Source organism: Haliotis asinina, chromosome 4 (assembly GCF_037392515.1).
Source record: "Haliotis asinina isolate JCU_RB_2024 chromosome 4, JCU_Hal_asi_v2, whole genome shotgun sequence".
NCBI classification, from domain to species: domain Eukaryota; kingdom Metazoa; phylum Mollusca; class Gastropoda; order Lepetellida; family Haliotidae; genus Haliotis; species Haliotis asinina.
The window spans coordinates 50,909,933-50,927,270 of NC_090283.1; the positions used below are offsets into that span (position 1 = coordinate 50,909,933).

At 38.7% G+C, this 17,338-nt stretch overlaps 1 protein-coding gene across 1 annotated transcript in view; it reads left to right on the plus strand.

Annotated features, from left to right (window-relative positions):
• Window positions 1-622: 622 nt before the first annotated feature.
• LOC137282561 (ATP-binding cassette sub-family C member 5-like) overlaps window positions 623-17,338 on the plus strand; it is a 42,150-nt gene continuing 25,434 nt past the window's right edge. The window contains exons 1-6 of the mRNA XM_067814332.1: window positions 623-1,008; window positions 7,951-8,066; window positions 11,958-12,137; window positions 15,184-15,331; window positions 15,622-15,769; window positions 17,151-17,236. Of these exons, the coding sequence (XP_067670433.1) occupies window positions 7,990-8,066; window positions 11,958-12,137; window positions 15,184-15,331; window positions 15,622-15,769; window positions 17,151-17,236 (639 nt within the window). The 5' untranslated portion in view covers window positions 623-1,008; window positions 7,951-7,989. The remainder of the gene's footprint in view (window positions 1,009-7,950; window positions 8,067-11,957; window positions 12,138-15,183; window positions 15,332-15,621; window positions 15,770-17,150; window positions 17,237-17,338) is intronic.

Consider the following 17,338-nt stretch of genomic DNA (forward strand, 5'->3'; position numbering starts at 1 on the left):
CGAAAATGTGAAAGATAAAGAATCTGGAAGCCGTTTATACCTTAAACTGACATTTTATAAATCAGCCTGTTTTCAACAACAACCGTAAATAATGCATTTGGGTCTGCTATATTAACAGTGGGGCTAGAGCTTGCTGGGAAAGTGGGTGCACACATCATTTTCATAAGATCACGTGAGTTTCAGTGATCATTTGACCAAAATGTAAGGACAAAACAGGTGTGTGTGTGTGTGTGTGTGTGTGTGTGTGTGTGTGTGTGTGTGTGTGTGTGTGTGTGTGTGTGTTTGGAGGTGGGGTGGGGTGGGTGGATTATGCGCACACCTGCACCCCAACCCTGGATCTGCCTATGGTTAACGTACATATTTATTACTGAGACAACTGCCCTGAATATAACCTTCAGGGGTCCTGAACAGGAAGCGCGTTTCGTCATGGCTTATTCCAATTTTCATTGATAAGGCTCGCCATTTGTCCATCAACAAGCACTGGGTATTTCCCCAAAGATGGATTTCGACACTGTGAGATTATTTATAGATCATAATGCAATATTTTGCAATCGCCATAACCCACTCAATTACTTCCCTTGCAAATTTCCCGTGTGCATTACAAGGGCAAGGACGTTTAAGTATGAAGGTTAAGGTCACTAACAAAAAGCATGTACATTCATTTCCTTCCGATCGCACTCGGTTCACTGGCGTGTTTTCCTTTTTCGGGTGAGGTTTCGAAACAGTTGTCACTGGCTGATCTTCACGTGGGGACGTTGTTTAGACAAAACCAACAGGTCTGATATGTGTGCCACCGCGTGAGTGAATTCCATGGTGTTGGCCGACGGGAGGTTACCAGTTACCAGATTTAGCAACATCGTCATACATTTTCGTGACAGTTGATTGAACCCACAAAAAAGCCGGTGTCTGCAATTCTAAAGGGACGTCATTGCATCAACGGTGGGGTGACGCGGGAGAAACTTCGTGCGGTCATCTTAACGGATTGTCATCACACGCAAGTCGCAAGAGGTAAAAATTATTGATCGTTTGAAGGTGTAGTGGGGGGTTGATATTTATTTGTTTATGTTGTTTCACAGTCAACACGTCAAGCTTGAGTGATTAACCATTGTGGATCTGAACACGCCCACGCGAAAGCATGTCTTGCTCGTTGGGTGATTCTGCAGGACATTCCGATAATATTTGCTTAATCGTACAAGTTTCTTTAGGCTTAGTTTAATCCTTATTGTCTCATGCATCGTTGAATGTTTGGAATATAATATTGTCATGGCTTTTATGATGTGTTTTTATATCTGATGACGATATAAATAATATTTTTTAATTCAGATGTATTTTGATTTTCTTTTTACCATTTCTATTTTTGTGTTTCTTTTTACGGTTCATGTACTTTAGTATCAATTCTTTTATGAATGTAATTATTTAATTTATTAAACATCAAATTAGCTTAGTACAGCTGTAATACTGCTTAATCAAACATAGTGATTTAAGATATTATGATATAGTCACAAATGCACAACTGACTCTGTTTACTAGCAGAGATATGTTATGGATGTGGAAAGGGTTTTGTTGCTTCAATTTACATATTTAATAGCTTTTGTCTTCGCTGCATGTTTGTTTCTGCATCTTTTCGTATCCAGTGATAAATCATTTGCATCATACCCCAGCCAGAATTATAACTGCAAACCGTGTTACAACACTGTAGTAGTGTCTTAATTCATTGTTGCACATTGTTTAAATCTGTTTCTGGTCATAAAACAGAAATGGCAAAGTCCACAGTTGCTTGTTCAGGAGATTTTAAATTAAATAAGAAAATGTTTAATTTTTGTCGGGAGCTGTGCCTAACATCTGTTGTTTTGTTTCCGCTGAGTGACTGTTTGCATGCAGGCACGAGGAAGAACAATGGCTGTCATCAACTTGCCAGGATCCTATGTGATCTGGAGGCCTTTATGTCATATCGTAAAACAAAAATGTTTAATGACATGTGCTAGCTGCTTGCCCTCCTGCATTTCCTGTTTTCATATCACCTGATGTTGCCAATGGGGTCTGGTGACTCTCCAACTGACTAAAAAAAAGAACTGTTGTTTTTGCTGGTATACTTTTCGTTAAGTGAATGAGTGAGTATGGTTTTGCGCTGCTTTTAGCAACATTCAAGCAATATTATGGCGGGGACACAAAAAATATGCTTTACACGTTGTACTCACATGGGGAATGGAACCAACTCGGGTCTTGAGTGTGATGACCTGGTGAGTGAGTGAGTGAGTGAGTGAGTGAGTGAGTGAGTGAGTGAGTGAGTGAGTGAGTGAGTGAGTGAGTGAGTGAGTGAGTTTTACGTCGCTTTTAGCAATATTCCAGCAATGTCATGGCGGGGACACGAGAAAATGGGCTTCACACTTTGTCTCCATGGGTAGAATCGAACCCGGGTCTTGAGTGTGACGAGAGAATACTTTAACCACTATGCTAAACCACCACCCTTGTTGGTTTAGTGACTGGGGTAAGGGTTCAGGAGAAGCCACAGGAGTGGGGTAACTGAATGGATAAAGCGTTCGGTTGTCATGCCGCCACAGGGGTTCGAATCCTCTCATAGGTAATATGTGTAAAGCCTACTTCTGGTGTCCCTGCTGTCACATTGCTGAAAAATTGCTAACTGCAACTGAAAGTCATACTCACTCAATCTGAAAGTCCATTTGTAGTTCTAAACTATGTTAATGTATGTGTGAGTTATTTGCAATATTCTACAAAACAAACATGTTGCTTGAACATGGCCCATTGTGAAAATGTACTTGTTCTTGCAAATGGCAGCTCAGTTTACTTGAGTGAGTGAGTGAAAAAGTGGATGGGTTGGTGAATGAGTGAAAGGTCAATATTTCAGCTATATAATGGGTGGATGAATAAGTGGGTGAATAAGTGGATGAATGGGTGAATGAGTGAGAGGTCAATATTTCAGAAATTTTGCAGTTTATGTGTGATCTGAGCTGAGTGGGTGGGTGAGAGAGTGAATAAGAAAATGGATGAATGAATGAGTGAGTGAATAAGAAAATGGATGAGTGAGGGAGTGAGTATGTTATTTAGTGTTACCCTATTTTACTGAAGTTCCCCCAGGCTAACACGTCACCCGAACTTCCATTAAGCACATTATCATTCACATGACCTTTAAAATGATCCTCACCCTTTAAACTCTTAGCTATGGACCTGAAATAGCTATTGTTTATTCGTAACTACTTAACAGTATGAGTGTTGCAACATGTGACATTACGATTGGTAATTACTGTTTTATGCTGACTGGTTTCATCATAGGATTAGACTCATGTTATTTAAGAAAAAAACAAAGCAACAAAACACACTCTCACCATAACGGTAGTTTTTGCAGCCGAGAATGACGATTGTATGACAAGGGGTGTAATCTTTATAATACACTTCATTGTGTGTTTCTGGCACAATTCATTCTCCCTTCCTAAAAAGGTTTTATAAAAGTTATTATGAAGAACATTATAATTGTTATTAATGTTTATTTTTATTAAAGGCCATTCAACCCATTGTACACATTCATTGTACATTTAAAGCAATTTAACTTTAAGTTACAGTGTACAGTTCTCATTGTTTGAACACATTTTTTCAGAGTTTCAAGAACTGAAGTGTGAGTAAATACATATTTAACGTCCATCATTTTTCTTTGGAATGTGTTCTTTTGTCTGTAAATATGGTGCAGTCGTACAATCTATGTCTCTCATCTTCAAGAGATAAACAGGCCCTACTAAAACAATCATACCGTCTGTCAACTTACCAAGATAAGATAGTGTTTTTGAAAGCGTAGCTCTCATATGTATTTTTACAAACCTTCAGCTTGTTTCATAATTATTGATGTTCTTCATTCATGAACATGAAAGCATTTTTTCGTAAAAATGCCTAAAGGCAAATAGTCTTCCCTTTAGAATCACACTTAAAATATGGACTGCTTTCTTAGCCAAGAAACCCCATCTTCTCCTATTCAACAATATGATTAAATATAGACACACTGTCAGTATAGATGCAGTCACTACTTAAGAGAACATACAAACGCTTTGGGCCCCACTAACCTAAAAATAGGTCAGGGCCCCACCCAAGCTTACACCAATAGTTTACACAAATTCTTTACACACGTGTAGACTTTTTGACACACTGTGTTATTAGTCATGCTTCAAATCCTTGCGTTACTTAAAGGGGCAGGACGTACATGTATGTATTGAAGTTTTCAATGTGATTGTAGTAGGTGGGTATTAGGTGGGTGGTTTCTATAGTAATGTCTGTGTGCAGCCAAGTGTTCATACGCCTTGTACCTCACAAGTGGATCACAAGGTAATCATGTGTTGATTTTTGTTTCATAAAATATGAATATGATTAAGTCTTGAGGTGTATTCTGAAATTAGAGTTCCATTATAGTCTTTTAGCAGTATCTGTGCGGATAGTTGATATGAAGTTTTGCTTTGAGAATTTACGTTTGTAAATGGATAGTGCATATAGATTGAATTGTGTTTGTTTTCTGTCAACTTTTTTTCAATGTAATGTGGGTGGAAACTGTTTTGAAATTAGTACTTTAAGTTAAATTTGAGGTGTTTTCTGAAGTAAGAGTTACGTTTACATTCCTTCAGTAATATGGTTGATGATAGTTGATATGTGAGTTGGTTTGTAAGTATGCATTGACTTGTTTTTGTTTTGTGACTGTAGGCTGTGTTATGATTAGTTCTTATACATTACCAGCAAGATCATATTGTTTTAGAAATGACTTGGTTGAAACATGTTTATCATGGCATCATCAATGAATTGTTTAAGCCAGATTCATTCATTTGCAGACTGCTGTCATAAATATTGCTAATTGTAAAATTGAAAAGAAACAAATACATTTGGGATTGTATAGAGGTAGTTTATGTGAGCTCTGCATGTTTATACACCTGGGGAAATTAAAGGGTAGAACAGTGAGAGAATCAAGTCGTTCGTGATATGACCAAATGAGAATCTGTGATAAATGTAATGTGGCACAACATACTGACACACAAGTGAGGATCTATGTAATAGGGCACAACATACTGACACACGAGTGAGGATCCATGCAATGGGGCACAACTTACTGACACATGAGTGAGGATCCTTGTAATGGGGCACAACGTACTGTAACTCGAGTGAGGATCCATGTAGTAGGGCACAACTTACTGACACATGAGTGAGGATCCATGTAATGTGGCTGAACATACTGACACATGAGTGAGGATCCATGTAATGTGGCAGAACATACTGACACATGAGTGAGGATCCATGTAATGTGGCAGAACATACTGACACTCGAGTGAGGATCCATGTAATGTGGCAGAATATACTGACACATGAATGAGGATCCACGTAATGTGGCAGAACATACTGACACTCGAGTGAGGATCCATGTAATGTTGCACAAGATACTGACACTCGAGTGAGGATCCATGTAGTAGGGGACAACATACTGACCCATGAGTGAGGGTCCATGTAATGGGACACAACGTACTGACACACGCATGAGGATCCATGTAATGTTGCACAAGATACTGACACTCGAGTGAGGATCCATGTAGTAGGGGACAACATACTGACCCATGAGTGAGGGTCCATGTAATGGGACACAACGTACTGACACACGCATGAGGATCCATGTAATGTTGCACAAGATACTGACACTCGAGTGAGGATCCATGTAGTCGGGCACAACATACTGACACATGAGTGAGGATCCATGTAGTAGGGCACAACATACTGACACTCGAGTGAGGATCCATGTAATGGGACACAACATACTGACACATGCGTGAGGATCCATATAATGGGACACAACGTACTGACACACGAGTGAGGATCCATGTAATGGGACACAACATACTGACACTCGAGTGTGGATCCATGTAATGGGGCACAACGTACTGACACATGAGTGAGGATCCTTGTAATGGGGCACAACGTACTGTAACTCGAGTGAGGATCCATGTAGTAGGGCACAACTTACTGACACATGAGTGAGGATCCATGTAATGTGGCTGAACATACTGACACATGAGTGAGGATCCATGTAATGTGGCAGAACATACTGACACATGAGTGAGGATCCACGTAATGTGGCAGAACATACTGACACTCGAGTGAGGATCCATGTAATAGGGCACAGAATATTGAAATTTGTGCTGTAATCCATGTGATGGGCACAACATTGCCACAGGAGTGAGTATTTATGTCATAGGGCAGAACATACTGACCTGTGCACAAGATTCCATTAAATGGAGCACAATTCCTTTAATTGACAGAGTATATCTGTATGATAAAGTAACTGTGATGAAACTTTGGGGGCAAATGAGGTAATGATGACAAAGCAGAAATACAAAAACACAAAATAGTTTATTCAGTCAAAATTTGCATATCAGGGATAATAAATAACAAATTTAAATCAAGGTAAGGGAAGGAGGGGAGTGCACATCCTACACCCCCTCTCCCCTCTTACCTTCTGCTGTATTTGCGTTATATCGCTCAGTATTTGAGAGGGATTAGGAGGTATGCCAGATATATTTACCTATACCCTTGTGTAATAATCATGTTTGTATCCTGTTTATCAAGGAAAGATAACTCTGTCCAAACTGATGTAGCATGTTTGCTTCGTGTTCTGTATGATGGCCAACTCTTGTTACAATCAAGATGGAGGTTCTTGGCTTAACATGTCCCATGAATCCTAACAAGTATGTTTATGAAGATTTTGAAATTTACTTTGTGCGGCATGTCCTTCCTACATTAAAGATTTAAGATACTGAAATGTTGACATTCCCATGATATTTTATGAATGACAATAATTCGAATCTGACCTAAACATGGCTGCCACTACATCTTCCTAATGTGGGTGAGCTACAGAGCTTCGTGCTTATGCGTTTAGCACCATTGTTTTGCTGAGATTGTCAAAGGTAAATTTTGATACAGGAATTTGGATTAATGTTGCCTTCTATCTGTATGTGGTATTATTTACCATTTGTCTGTGCAATATTATTTACCTTTTGTCTGTGCACATTGTTATTTACCTTTGTGTGTACAGACTTAATGCCCTTTGTCTGTGCAATATTATTTACTATTTGTCTGTGCACATTGTTATTTACCTTTGTGTGTACAGACTTAATGCCCTTTTGTCTGTGCAATATTATTTACTATTTGTCTGTGCACATTGTTATTTACCTTTGTGTGTACAGACTTAATGCCCTTTGTCTGTGCAATATTATTTACTGTAATAAATGCAGGTGTACCAAACTAAAATTGGTAGTCCCTTTCAGTTTGTTTCAATGGTAGTGTATTGTGTCTTGCCTTGGCACATCTACATGATGTCTAATGAAAGTATCATTTATACGTTAGCCCACTAATATTGTCTGAGATCCAGTCCCCTATGCATCATGTGTAACCAACTTAATAATTTCACGGATAATGTTATTTCCAGAATAACATCAGTGTTCCTAACTGCTGGTATATCGTGGACATTCATTTTTGTAACAAATTCTGAAGAATACAAGAGTGGAAGTCGACTGAGTGGAAAGTTTAGATTTAATCTTTTCTGATAACACATTACTCCACTTAATTGTGTCCAGTTGCTAATGTGTCGAATTTTTAAAGTGTAACCTACAAGCAGTTTTTCTGTTTCATTTACACTAATTAATGCAATTTACTGACAACAACCCAATGCTCTTTAGCAGCTGTAGTTGTCAGATATTGTATGATGAGCCCATTGAAATATCATAGTGCTTCATAGTTCCTAATAACCTTGGGTGAGTTTCTAACATTTGTACCATTGCAGTCTGGTGGTTTTAATTACAAGCTCAACATATATTTTCCTGCTATGTTTTTTCATTTGCTGAATGAAACCATACACAAGGAAATAATTAGTTTCAAAACTTCCACATTTGTGAATGACACTTGGTTTGCTTCCAGAAAGACTCGATGAAGCATCTGAGATTGGATTAGGATGGTATGGATGTGCAGACAGAAACCAAGAGTTCTGGAAGGAAGTTTCGACGCTCAATCAGTCAGTCATATGACCGATATGGGTAATTATTTTTTTCTTGAATATTTAATCATGTAATGTGTGCCAGCAGGGTGTCTATGTGAGATTTGGATGTTAATTATATATTAGATGATGAAGAAGAAGTGATGAGGCGTTGTAACCATAGGAACTGCTGCAACCCACAGACAGTTTCGTCCTTTAAAGAGGGATTCATTGCCATTGTATGTGGCTGGCAAGTGGCATGTCAGAATTATGTTAGCAGTTTTAAAGCAATTGGTTACTTTAGTTTAATGAAAACCAGGTATGTGGCATGACTAACGCGTTTTCAGGAAGTTTTTTAAGTTTTGTGAGGTTGGAGGGGCATTTAGAAGTGGAGCACATAAGAAAAGCAATATTTATGGATTAACTTCTTTTTTCTGAATTACATGACATTTTGGAGGAAGAAGCATACACAATAAAGAAGTATAAGACAAAATGTTATGGATGTCAGCATTAAATTTAATTTATGCCCTTGGAATATTATTTAGAATGATATTAAAACTAATTTATACGCTTTGTATTTTATTTAAAATGGCATTAAGACTAATTTATACACTTGTAATATTATTCAAAATTCAAAATATCTTATTTACACACTCAGTAGAAATTGTCAAAATGTAATTTTCCTCCCTTATGTATACATAGGTGGTCACCTGTCTTGAGTGTGCTCTGTTCCTGTGTTGATTTCACACATATTAAAGTTTGTGTTTAACAGGTCGTGGGTTATTCTGACTGAATTTTGTTTTATGCTGCTTTTAGCAATCCTTTACCAGTATCATGGTGTTTGACATCAAAAATGGGCTTCACTAATTGTACCTATGTCGGGAAACGAACCAGGATCTTTGATGGGATGAGCCACAGCTTTAAAGATCAACGGTTTACACTCTTTGGGGCATAAATACATGAATCATTTATTGACATTGACATAAATGAAACCCCATCATTAAAACTACTCATTTTGACATTTGATTACCTTAATTGACCTTTTCGACAACAGTGCACAATTCTCTACCGCTATGACACCATGTGAGGTATACCTATGAGGATCGTTTTAGTATTCCTAGGGTAGATTTTCTTGTTTATAGGTTTGTCTAAACATGCAATGGTGACAATTGTTTTGGAAAAAGAAAGCTGAATGTTTTCACGATCTACTGCCATTTAACCATGTCTCCTGCTTTGCTCTTTTTCCTGAGAAACAAGTTGTGGACAATTCTGTCAAAATGGCTTGTTGTCATAATGGTTATACATTGTTCTGTTGCAAGCTGTGGCATGCAAAATCTGTCTGGTCATGATTTAAAAACATATTTAACTATGAGTAGTAAGTAGTTTTGATCTTCTAACTTGATGAAAACAAGCCATAATCTAACTGCCTTAACACCGTGATGCCACAATGTAAAAAAATGGCGACTACCAGTTGTGAACAGTCTGCCAGTCTGAGAATAAGAGCTATCAAGAAATGTTTTCTCCAAGTTACAAAATCTAAACTACTTTCTACTGAAAAATACTCACTGAAAAATATGTTTTTAAATGATGGACAATAGTATTTTGCATGGCATTGCTCATAACATAACAATTTCACACTTGGAAGTGAGCAGCAACCCATGCTTGCCATAAAAGGCGACTCAGCTTGTCATAAGAGGCGTTTAACGGGATCGGGTGGTCAGACTCGCTGACTTGTTTGACACATGTCATCGGTTCCCAATTGCGCAGATCGATGCTCATGTTGTTGATCACTGGATTGTCTGGTCCAGACTCTATTATTTACAGACCGCCGCCATATAGCTGTGATATTGCTGAGTGCGGCGTAAAACTAAACTCACTCACTCACTTGGAAGTGAGGGGGTTGTCAGTATGATACTACTTACAATATTACTGTCACTTCGACCTCAACCTTGCTACCGTGGAAGAAGTTGTGACTTGCAAAGTCCTTTTGGTCATCAATCACTTATTACAAGTAAAAAGTAGTTTTGATTTTTTTGAACTTCATGAAAACAAATCTAAATAGCATCTTCTGTCTTAGAAGCGAGGATGGTATTGAACCACCTGATTTAATTCTGTAGGCTTCCACCGTGTTCACTTCTCACTCACAAACAACATATTTAGCATGATCTGAGGGGACCGGTGGAAATCTGTGCATAGTGACCCCCTCATCCGACACCTGGGAGCAACTGACGGCAATGCAACGATCCGGCATGTCTTTGTTTACATAGAGGAATCAGCAAATTGACATGTTTGTTACACATTTTATAAACAACCAACTGAAAATCCTTCCTCACATGACGTCACTGTGGTTCGCTGCTGTGCCTAGGGACAGAGTTATGTAACCTGTCTTTGATTCGTTGGCGGGCAAGAGAGAAGCAGATGCCTTTTTGGCAACTTTTAATCACTTTTTATTAATTAACCACAGGCTTTTTAAGAATGAATTTGGTGTTCCACTTAAGACTAGCCACATATCTTTCATATGTAATGGTTAAAAGAGTACAAAAAAGAAAAGTTTGTTCGTTCTTCAACCACAAGGCTATCCCACCACCCCAGAGTCAGTGAGTGAGTGTGGGAGGGAGTATTTTAGTGAAATCTACAGTTAACGAACAATATGCAACAGTGATTTCAACCAGGGACCCCGTTTTTTGTGCTTTACAAATTTGTACACTCACTCACTCACTCACTGACTCATATTTTACAGAAAATTACAGATCATAATAATGTGTGAGGGAGTATTTTAGTGAAATCTACAGTTGACGAATATTATGCTAAGACATTTTATGTAGCCCAGTGGGAAATACCGCCACTGTCAAACAAAATCTGATAATGTTATGCAGATTTTTACTGTTTTTCCCATCTCCTGCCTGCTGAGAATTTTGAATGAGACCTAAAATATAAATATTTTGTCTCTTTTTTACCCCTGAACTGTGCCTCTTGATAACAAATACCCTACCCTTGCAAACATCTTAAAAACTAGTCAGTTTAGTCTTTCTTCATCTGCATGTATTAATGTGTTCCTATAATGAAACAAACTCAATTTGTGCTATTGAATAATTTTTGAAGACTGTTAACTTTAAAATGTCATGACATAAGTAACATGACTGTGAAAAACCTGTTTTTTTTGCGCCCATAAAAAGTAACAGACAACCTAAAATGCATCCTTAATGCATGGGTGTGTCAGTGAGTGAATTAACTTGTCATACCATGTCATACCTTGTCATCATTACCATGTCTGTTACGTCTATTTCGAAATCACTTTGACGTCCATGAATAATCATGTTCAGACTCGACTTAAATTTTTGGCAACAGTGATTTCAACCAGTGACCCCATTTTTTTCGCTTTACAAATTTGTACCTTCACTCACTCACTCAACTCTCCCACCCACCCACTCATATTTTACAGAAAAAAAGATCATGATAAAAATTTTAAAATATGATGTAAAGGAGCCTTGAGACTTTCTTCATTTACCTTAAACCATGGAAATCTAGAACTGCCACATTTCCTAGACTTGGGTGGGATTTCTTGGATATATTTGCTTTGGGGTCAGTATGACAGACTAACTTGCTTGATGTACTTAAATACTGTGATGTTTTCACTTTGTTTCATATTACTTCTTGCCTAAAAGTGAAACTTGATGACATAGAATAATTATTGTTGTTTTTGACAGAACAAACATTGAAAACACTGTTACTAAGGAAAATATCCACGATTTGTTGAAGTAGTTGGGTGTTGTGTTCAAGAAAGGTCACTGTATCACTCAGAAATGGAATAAACATTTTCACCTAGTCATTCACTTATTTCTTTATACATATGTCTTTATGTAATGTGCTTGCCCACTCACTCACTCACTCACTCACTCACTCACTCACTCACTCACTCACTCACTCACTCACATATTCTCTTTTTTGGCAGATTTCGAGACCTGGGCTTTGACAAAGTACCCATCACCTATGCCAGCTACTTGTCCCTGGCGACATGCTGGTGGCTCACCCCTATCATGTTATCTCTGTGTCGCCGGGGAGGCAGTGGGCTGACGTCGGTGCTGCAACTACAGTGGTGGCCGAAGGACTCCACCCAATACAACATCGACTTGTAAGTCATATCTGCTGGACATCACTCACAAAGTTAGCATATAACCGGTAGATTGGACAATGCATGATTCTCATTGGTGTAATCATTAATTGAAATCTTGACCATCTCATTAAAATTGACGCTGATATTAACCCTAGAAGTACTTCTTTCTCAGCCATTATCAAGTATGGTAATTTGTATAATCAATGGTTTTAAAAATTATGAGCAGCAAGAAATTTTTAGTGTGCATTTCATGCTTGTCTGATATCTAATTTTGAGGACTTGAAACTGGATGCTGTTGTAGTTCATGTGGGTCATTGGTTGTAAGCTGTACCACTTATCTCCTATGTCTGTAGAATGGTATCTTTATCTTCAGACTTAAAATGATGTAATGAGTAGCACAAGTCTGCGTGATCCTTTTTCAATTGTTGATCGCCAATGCAGATTTTGTCGCCAGTCATACATTGCAAGAACAGTATGCAGTCTAATTTGTCTTGCCAGGCTATGTTAATGCAAATATATCTTCTACAGAGATTATTCATGTACTGATAGTAAACAAAAATATTAAAACCAGAGACCTGGTTAGCTCAAAATCCCATATAAAGTGTTTACTCAAATGCATAGAATGAAATCTGAACCTTATTTCACTTACATAAAAAAGTTGCATGCAATTTGAGTGAAATTGGGTTTAACATTGAACTTGAGACTGTCTTGCTCATATGACAACATTCATGCACGTATATGTATATCTGCTTGTACTAGCTCAGATTTAACCTGGATTCATAGTGCCAGCTCTCTGAGATACCATGCTGCTATTAAGCATGAGTACTCAACTGAGACACATTATACTGACTCTGAGTCAGCCAGTCCTTGTTGTACCCATTAATGCTGAGCATGGAGCAGGGACCAACAAATACCATATTTAGTTTTTTGGCATGATGCAGAGGTGTCCTGAACCTGTGACCTTGCACTATATGTTATAGTGCAGATATCCACTCCGACATACATCAAACAACTGAGACTATGGCAGTACTGACTGTCAGGCTTCCTGTCAGTGTTGAGTTTCAGGAAGTTTTTGGTGTGAGTTAAACATAGATTTTACTTTCCTGTTGACTACATATCATCACGTTTCCATATCTGGTTGTATGGAGGTGACCTCTGTAGGTTTCCAAACGGATGGGAAATGGGGGCTAGGTCGTGATAAATTGCACCAAACCTGGAAATATTGTTTGTTTGTATGTTGTTTAATGCTGCACCCAGCAATATTCCAGCTAAATGGCAGTGGTCTGGAAATAACTGAGTTGGACTAGCCAATCCAGTGATCAACATCACGAGCATTGATGTTTGCAAGTGGGATTTGGTGACATGTATCGACCCAGTGAATGAGTTTGATCAAATTCTTGGCTCTCAGACAAGCATAGGTTCTTGAAAGCCAATTCTAACCAGGATCTTCATGTGTGTAGGCCATCTTGGGACAAGTATAGGTTACTGAAGACCAATTCCAACTAGGATCTTCATGGGGGTAGGCCCTTTTGCAACAAACATAGGTTGCTGAAGACCAATTTTAACCTGTATCTTCATGGGGGTAGGCCATCTTGCAACAAACATAGGTTGCTGAAGACCAATTCTAACCAGGATCTTCATGGGGATAGGCCCTTTTGCAGCAAACATGGATTGCTGAAGACCAGTTCTAACCAGGATCTTCATGGGGTAGGCCCTTTTGCAACAAACATAGGTTGCTGAAGACCAATTCTAACCATAGGCCCTTTTGCAACAAACATAGGTTGCTGAAGACCAATTCTAACCAGGATCTTCATGGGTGTAGGCCATCTTGCAACAAGCATAGGGTGCTCACCCATAGTGTTAGCAGTAACTGCGTTCAACAAAGTCGTACATGAATGGGGGCAAATATCTCCTCATCCCCATACATTTATGTCACATAGCTGGTATTGTTGATGTCATCTGAATGTGGTCCGAAATAAGGTAGAAATTATGTCCCACTAGAAACTCTGTCATAGCTGGTGATTGTTTCCGGTTGTGGTTGTCCAACATGGCAATCATGAAGATCTCCTTGAAATGAGTGCCTCCGTGCGTGAGTGAGTGATTTTAGTTTTATGCTGTACTCAGCAATATACTTGCTATATGGTGGCAGTCTGTAAATACTCGAGTCCGGATCAGACAATCCTGTGATAAGCGTGAGCATCGATCTAGATAACAGGGATATAATGACGTGTCAATCAAGTGAGCGAGCATGACCACCCAATCACGTTGATCACTTCTTACGACAAGCATGGGTTACTGATGACCATATCTAACCAGGAAGTAAGAGACACTGGGTATTTGAGTCATGGTTTCATGTGAGCATTTTTCACATAAAATGAGGTCCCGGGGTAGAATAGGCCTTCAGCAACCCATGCTTGCCATAAAAGGCGGCTATACTTGTCATAATAGGCGACTAACGAGATCGGCTGGGTTGGTGGACACATGTCATCGGTTCCCAATTGTGCAGATTGATGCTCATTTTGTTGATCACTGGATTGTCTGGTCCAGACTATTTTATTTGCAGACCGCTGCGATATAGCTGGAATATTGCTGAATGCTGGTGTAAAAGTAAACTCACTCACTCACATAAAATGAAGGTGGTTGGAAAGTATTTCTTGTCAACTCTGAAAACAGTTTTCACTTCTTTTCTAGTTTTCACTTTTCATTGTTTGAGGTTTGTAAGAGTGGATGTTTTTAAGAGAACTGTTTCATTTATCTTCTTACAATGTGTGTTTTTCCTGAGCAAGAGAACAAAATATACTGATTTCATTATTAACTCAAAGAAGATTGTTTTTTATTTTCACCACGTCAAACTATTCCTTTTCTTCATCATTTTCAAGGTACAATTCATATTCTGGAGTATACTTTAGTACAAACTATAATTTATATTTGTTCCCATCACCCAATATATTTTTCAAACAATTCCTTCTGAAGAACATTTTGAAATGCATCAGTTGTATCTCAGAGCACATTGCTGTTCCAAGGTGATTGAAATCTGTAATTCTGAATTATCTCCCTCGACCAGGTTGGAGACAAATTGGAAGGCAGAACTGAAAACCCATGGTGAGGAGAAGGCATCCTTTGGTCGTGCTATCCGGGCAGCTTTCAAACAGAGACTCATCTGCTCACAAGTCCTTGTTGTCATATCCATGGTGCTCTCTTTCCTTGCTTCTGTGAGTGACACTTCATGTTTGTTTTATATAGCTTGCCTCTTATGTAATATCAATATCTCATCATATTACAAAATATCAAATTGTAAAATGTATGTGCTGTATGATATGTTTGTAATGAACACTCTTATAATCAACTGAGACCACAATTTTTTTTGTCGTTGCTGTAAATTTTAAAACAAGTTTCACTATACACTTTTGACAATCTTTTCAGAGAATTTTGAAATCTGTTTTATACATGACATTATATTTTTGCTGTACCCCATCAAAGACTTTCTCTGTATTGTTTCCAGGCTTGCATATTGCGTCTGCTCTTGGATCATATATCATCTGTTGCCCCAGTCATGGGAGAGGGAGCGGCCATTGTGGTTGGCCTCATTGTGTGTGAAGTGTGTCGAAGCCTTACGTTTTCCTGTGCCTGGGCTTACAACTACTGGAATGGTAGGTCCACTGTTGTGTTTAAGTACGGCAGGTAGGGTTATACAGTAGTACTTATTAGGCGTTGTGGAGTTGTAGGGTAGTCTAGTGGTTAAAGCATTTGCTCATCACACCAAAGACCTGGGTTTGATTCCTCACATGTGTGAAGCCCATTTCTGGTGTACAGTATTGCTGACACTTACTAAAAACGATGTAAACTAAACTCACTCAATCACTCCTGATGCACTGTAAAGTACAGAGTGTAGAGTTGCTTCCCTTAGCACACCATGAAAACCTGTGCTTAAGGGTTCGATTGCTGCTTTGCTCCAGTTTTGTTTCTGGGTTTGTACGCACTATACCTGCAGGAAAAGTTGGTGTTCAGTGTTCCCTCCCTTGTATACACTAGAACCTGCGAATGACAAATCAACCACTGATATTTCTGGATTTGTCGGTACCATAGTTCACAGGCAAACTGTAGCACAAATGGGTTTGCGCAGCATAGAGAGTATGACAAGTCTTCTTATATGGGAGTGAAGTGAGCAAAGCTTGGCAACATTCTTTCCTCGCTTTGGATCGAAAAATATTTTTCATCTGAAAATAAAGTATCGCCACCATCAAAGGTACACTCCCATTTCCTCACTTGGCTGTGCTCTTTCATTTCCTACCTTATGTGTAGTAATTACCATAGTTGCACAGTTGTTATAGCTGGTGCAATTTGGTGTTCGGAGTTGCTTCACTTTGGGAACAGCAGAAAACTTAGGAATATGGATTTGAATACAGGCCTGCCAGAATGTGTTTCCATACACAGTTGTCAAAGGTGTGAGACCTGCATTACTTTGAGGTTCTGTCCTATATTAACTTGATATACCGTAATACAACTCGGCAGCTAGTGAGTTTGGGTGGTTAGACACCATTCATAACTTATGACTAGGAGAGTGATGAAGATTTTGATGGAGAAGCATGTACACCATCAATGTCATCCCCTGACACCACATAGTACATGCGCACAAAGTGGGTGATCTCCTACCTCCCCAGAACAAAATGGGTGACCCCTATTTAAAATCATAATCCATCCCCAGCCATAAATTATGAATGGTCCCTTAGAATCACGAACTTGGTTGACGGATATCATCATATCCCAGATATGCACATCAATGCTTATTCTGTTGATCACTGGATTGTCTGTTCTACATTCTGTTGTTTACATATCGGCATTGTATTGCTAGAATATTATGAGTATGATGTTAGACAGTGAGCAAACAGACAAACATAAAAACAGCTTTAACCGTAACTCAAATGGTAAATCACTCACTCATATAGTGGCCTACCTGAATCACACTCTGGCTGCACTGTCAGTGCAGATTTCCAGGCCGCCATGTATTTGGTTCTATATTTTGTTTTCCAGGGATGAAAGTAAGAAGTGCCACCATGGGTCTATTATACAAGAAAATACTCAGACTAAAAAGTCTTAAAGACAAGAAAATTGGTGAAGTAAGTTGAATTTTCTCATAGTATAGGCACAAGGAGCAATCATATCCTGGCAGTAACTAAGAACGCCAGGAGATGTTTGTTTCTTGTGCCTGTTTAGCCAGC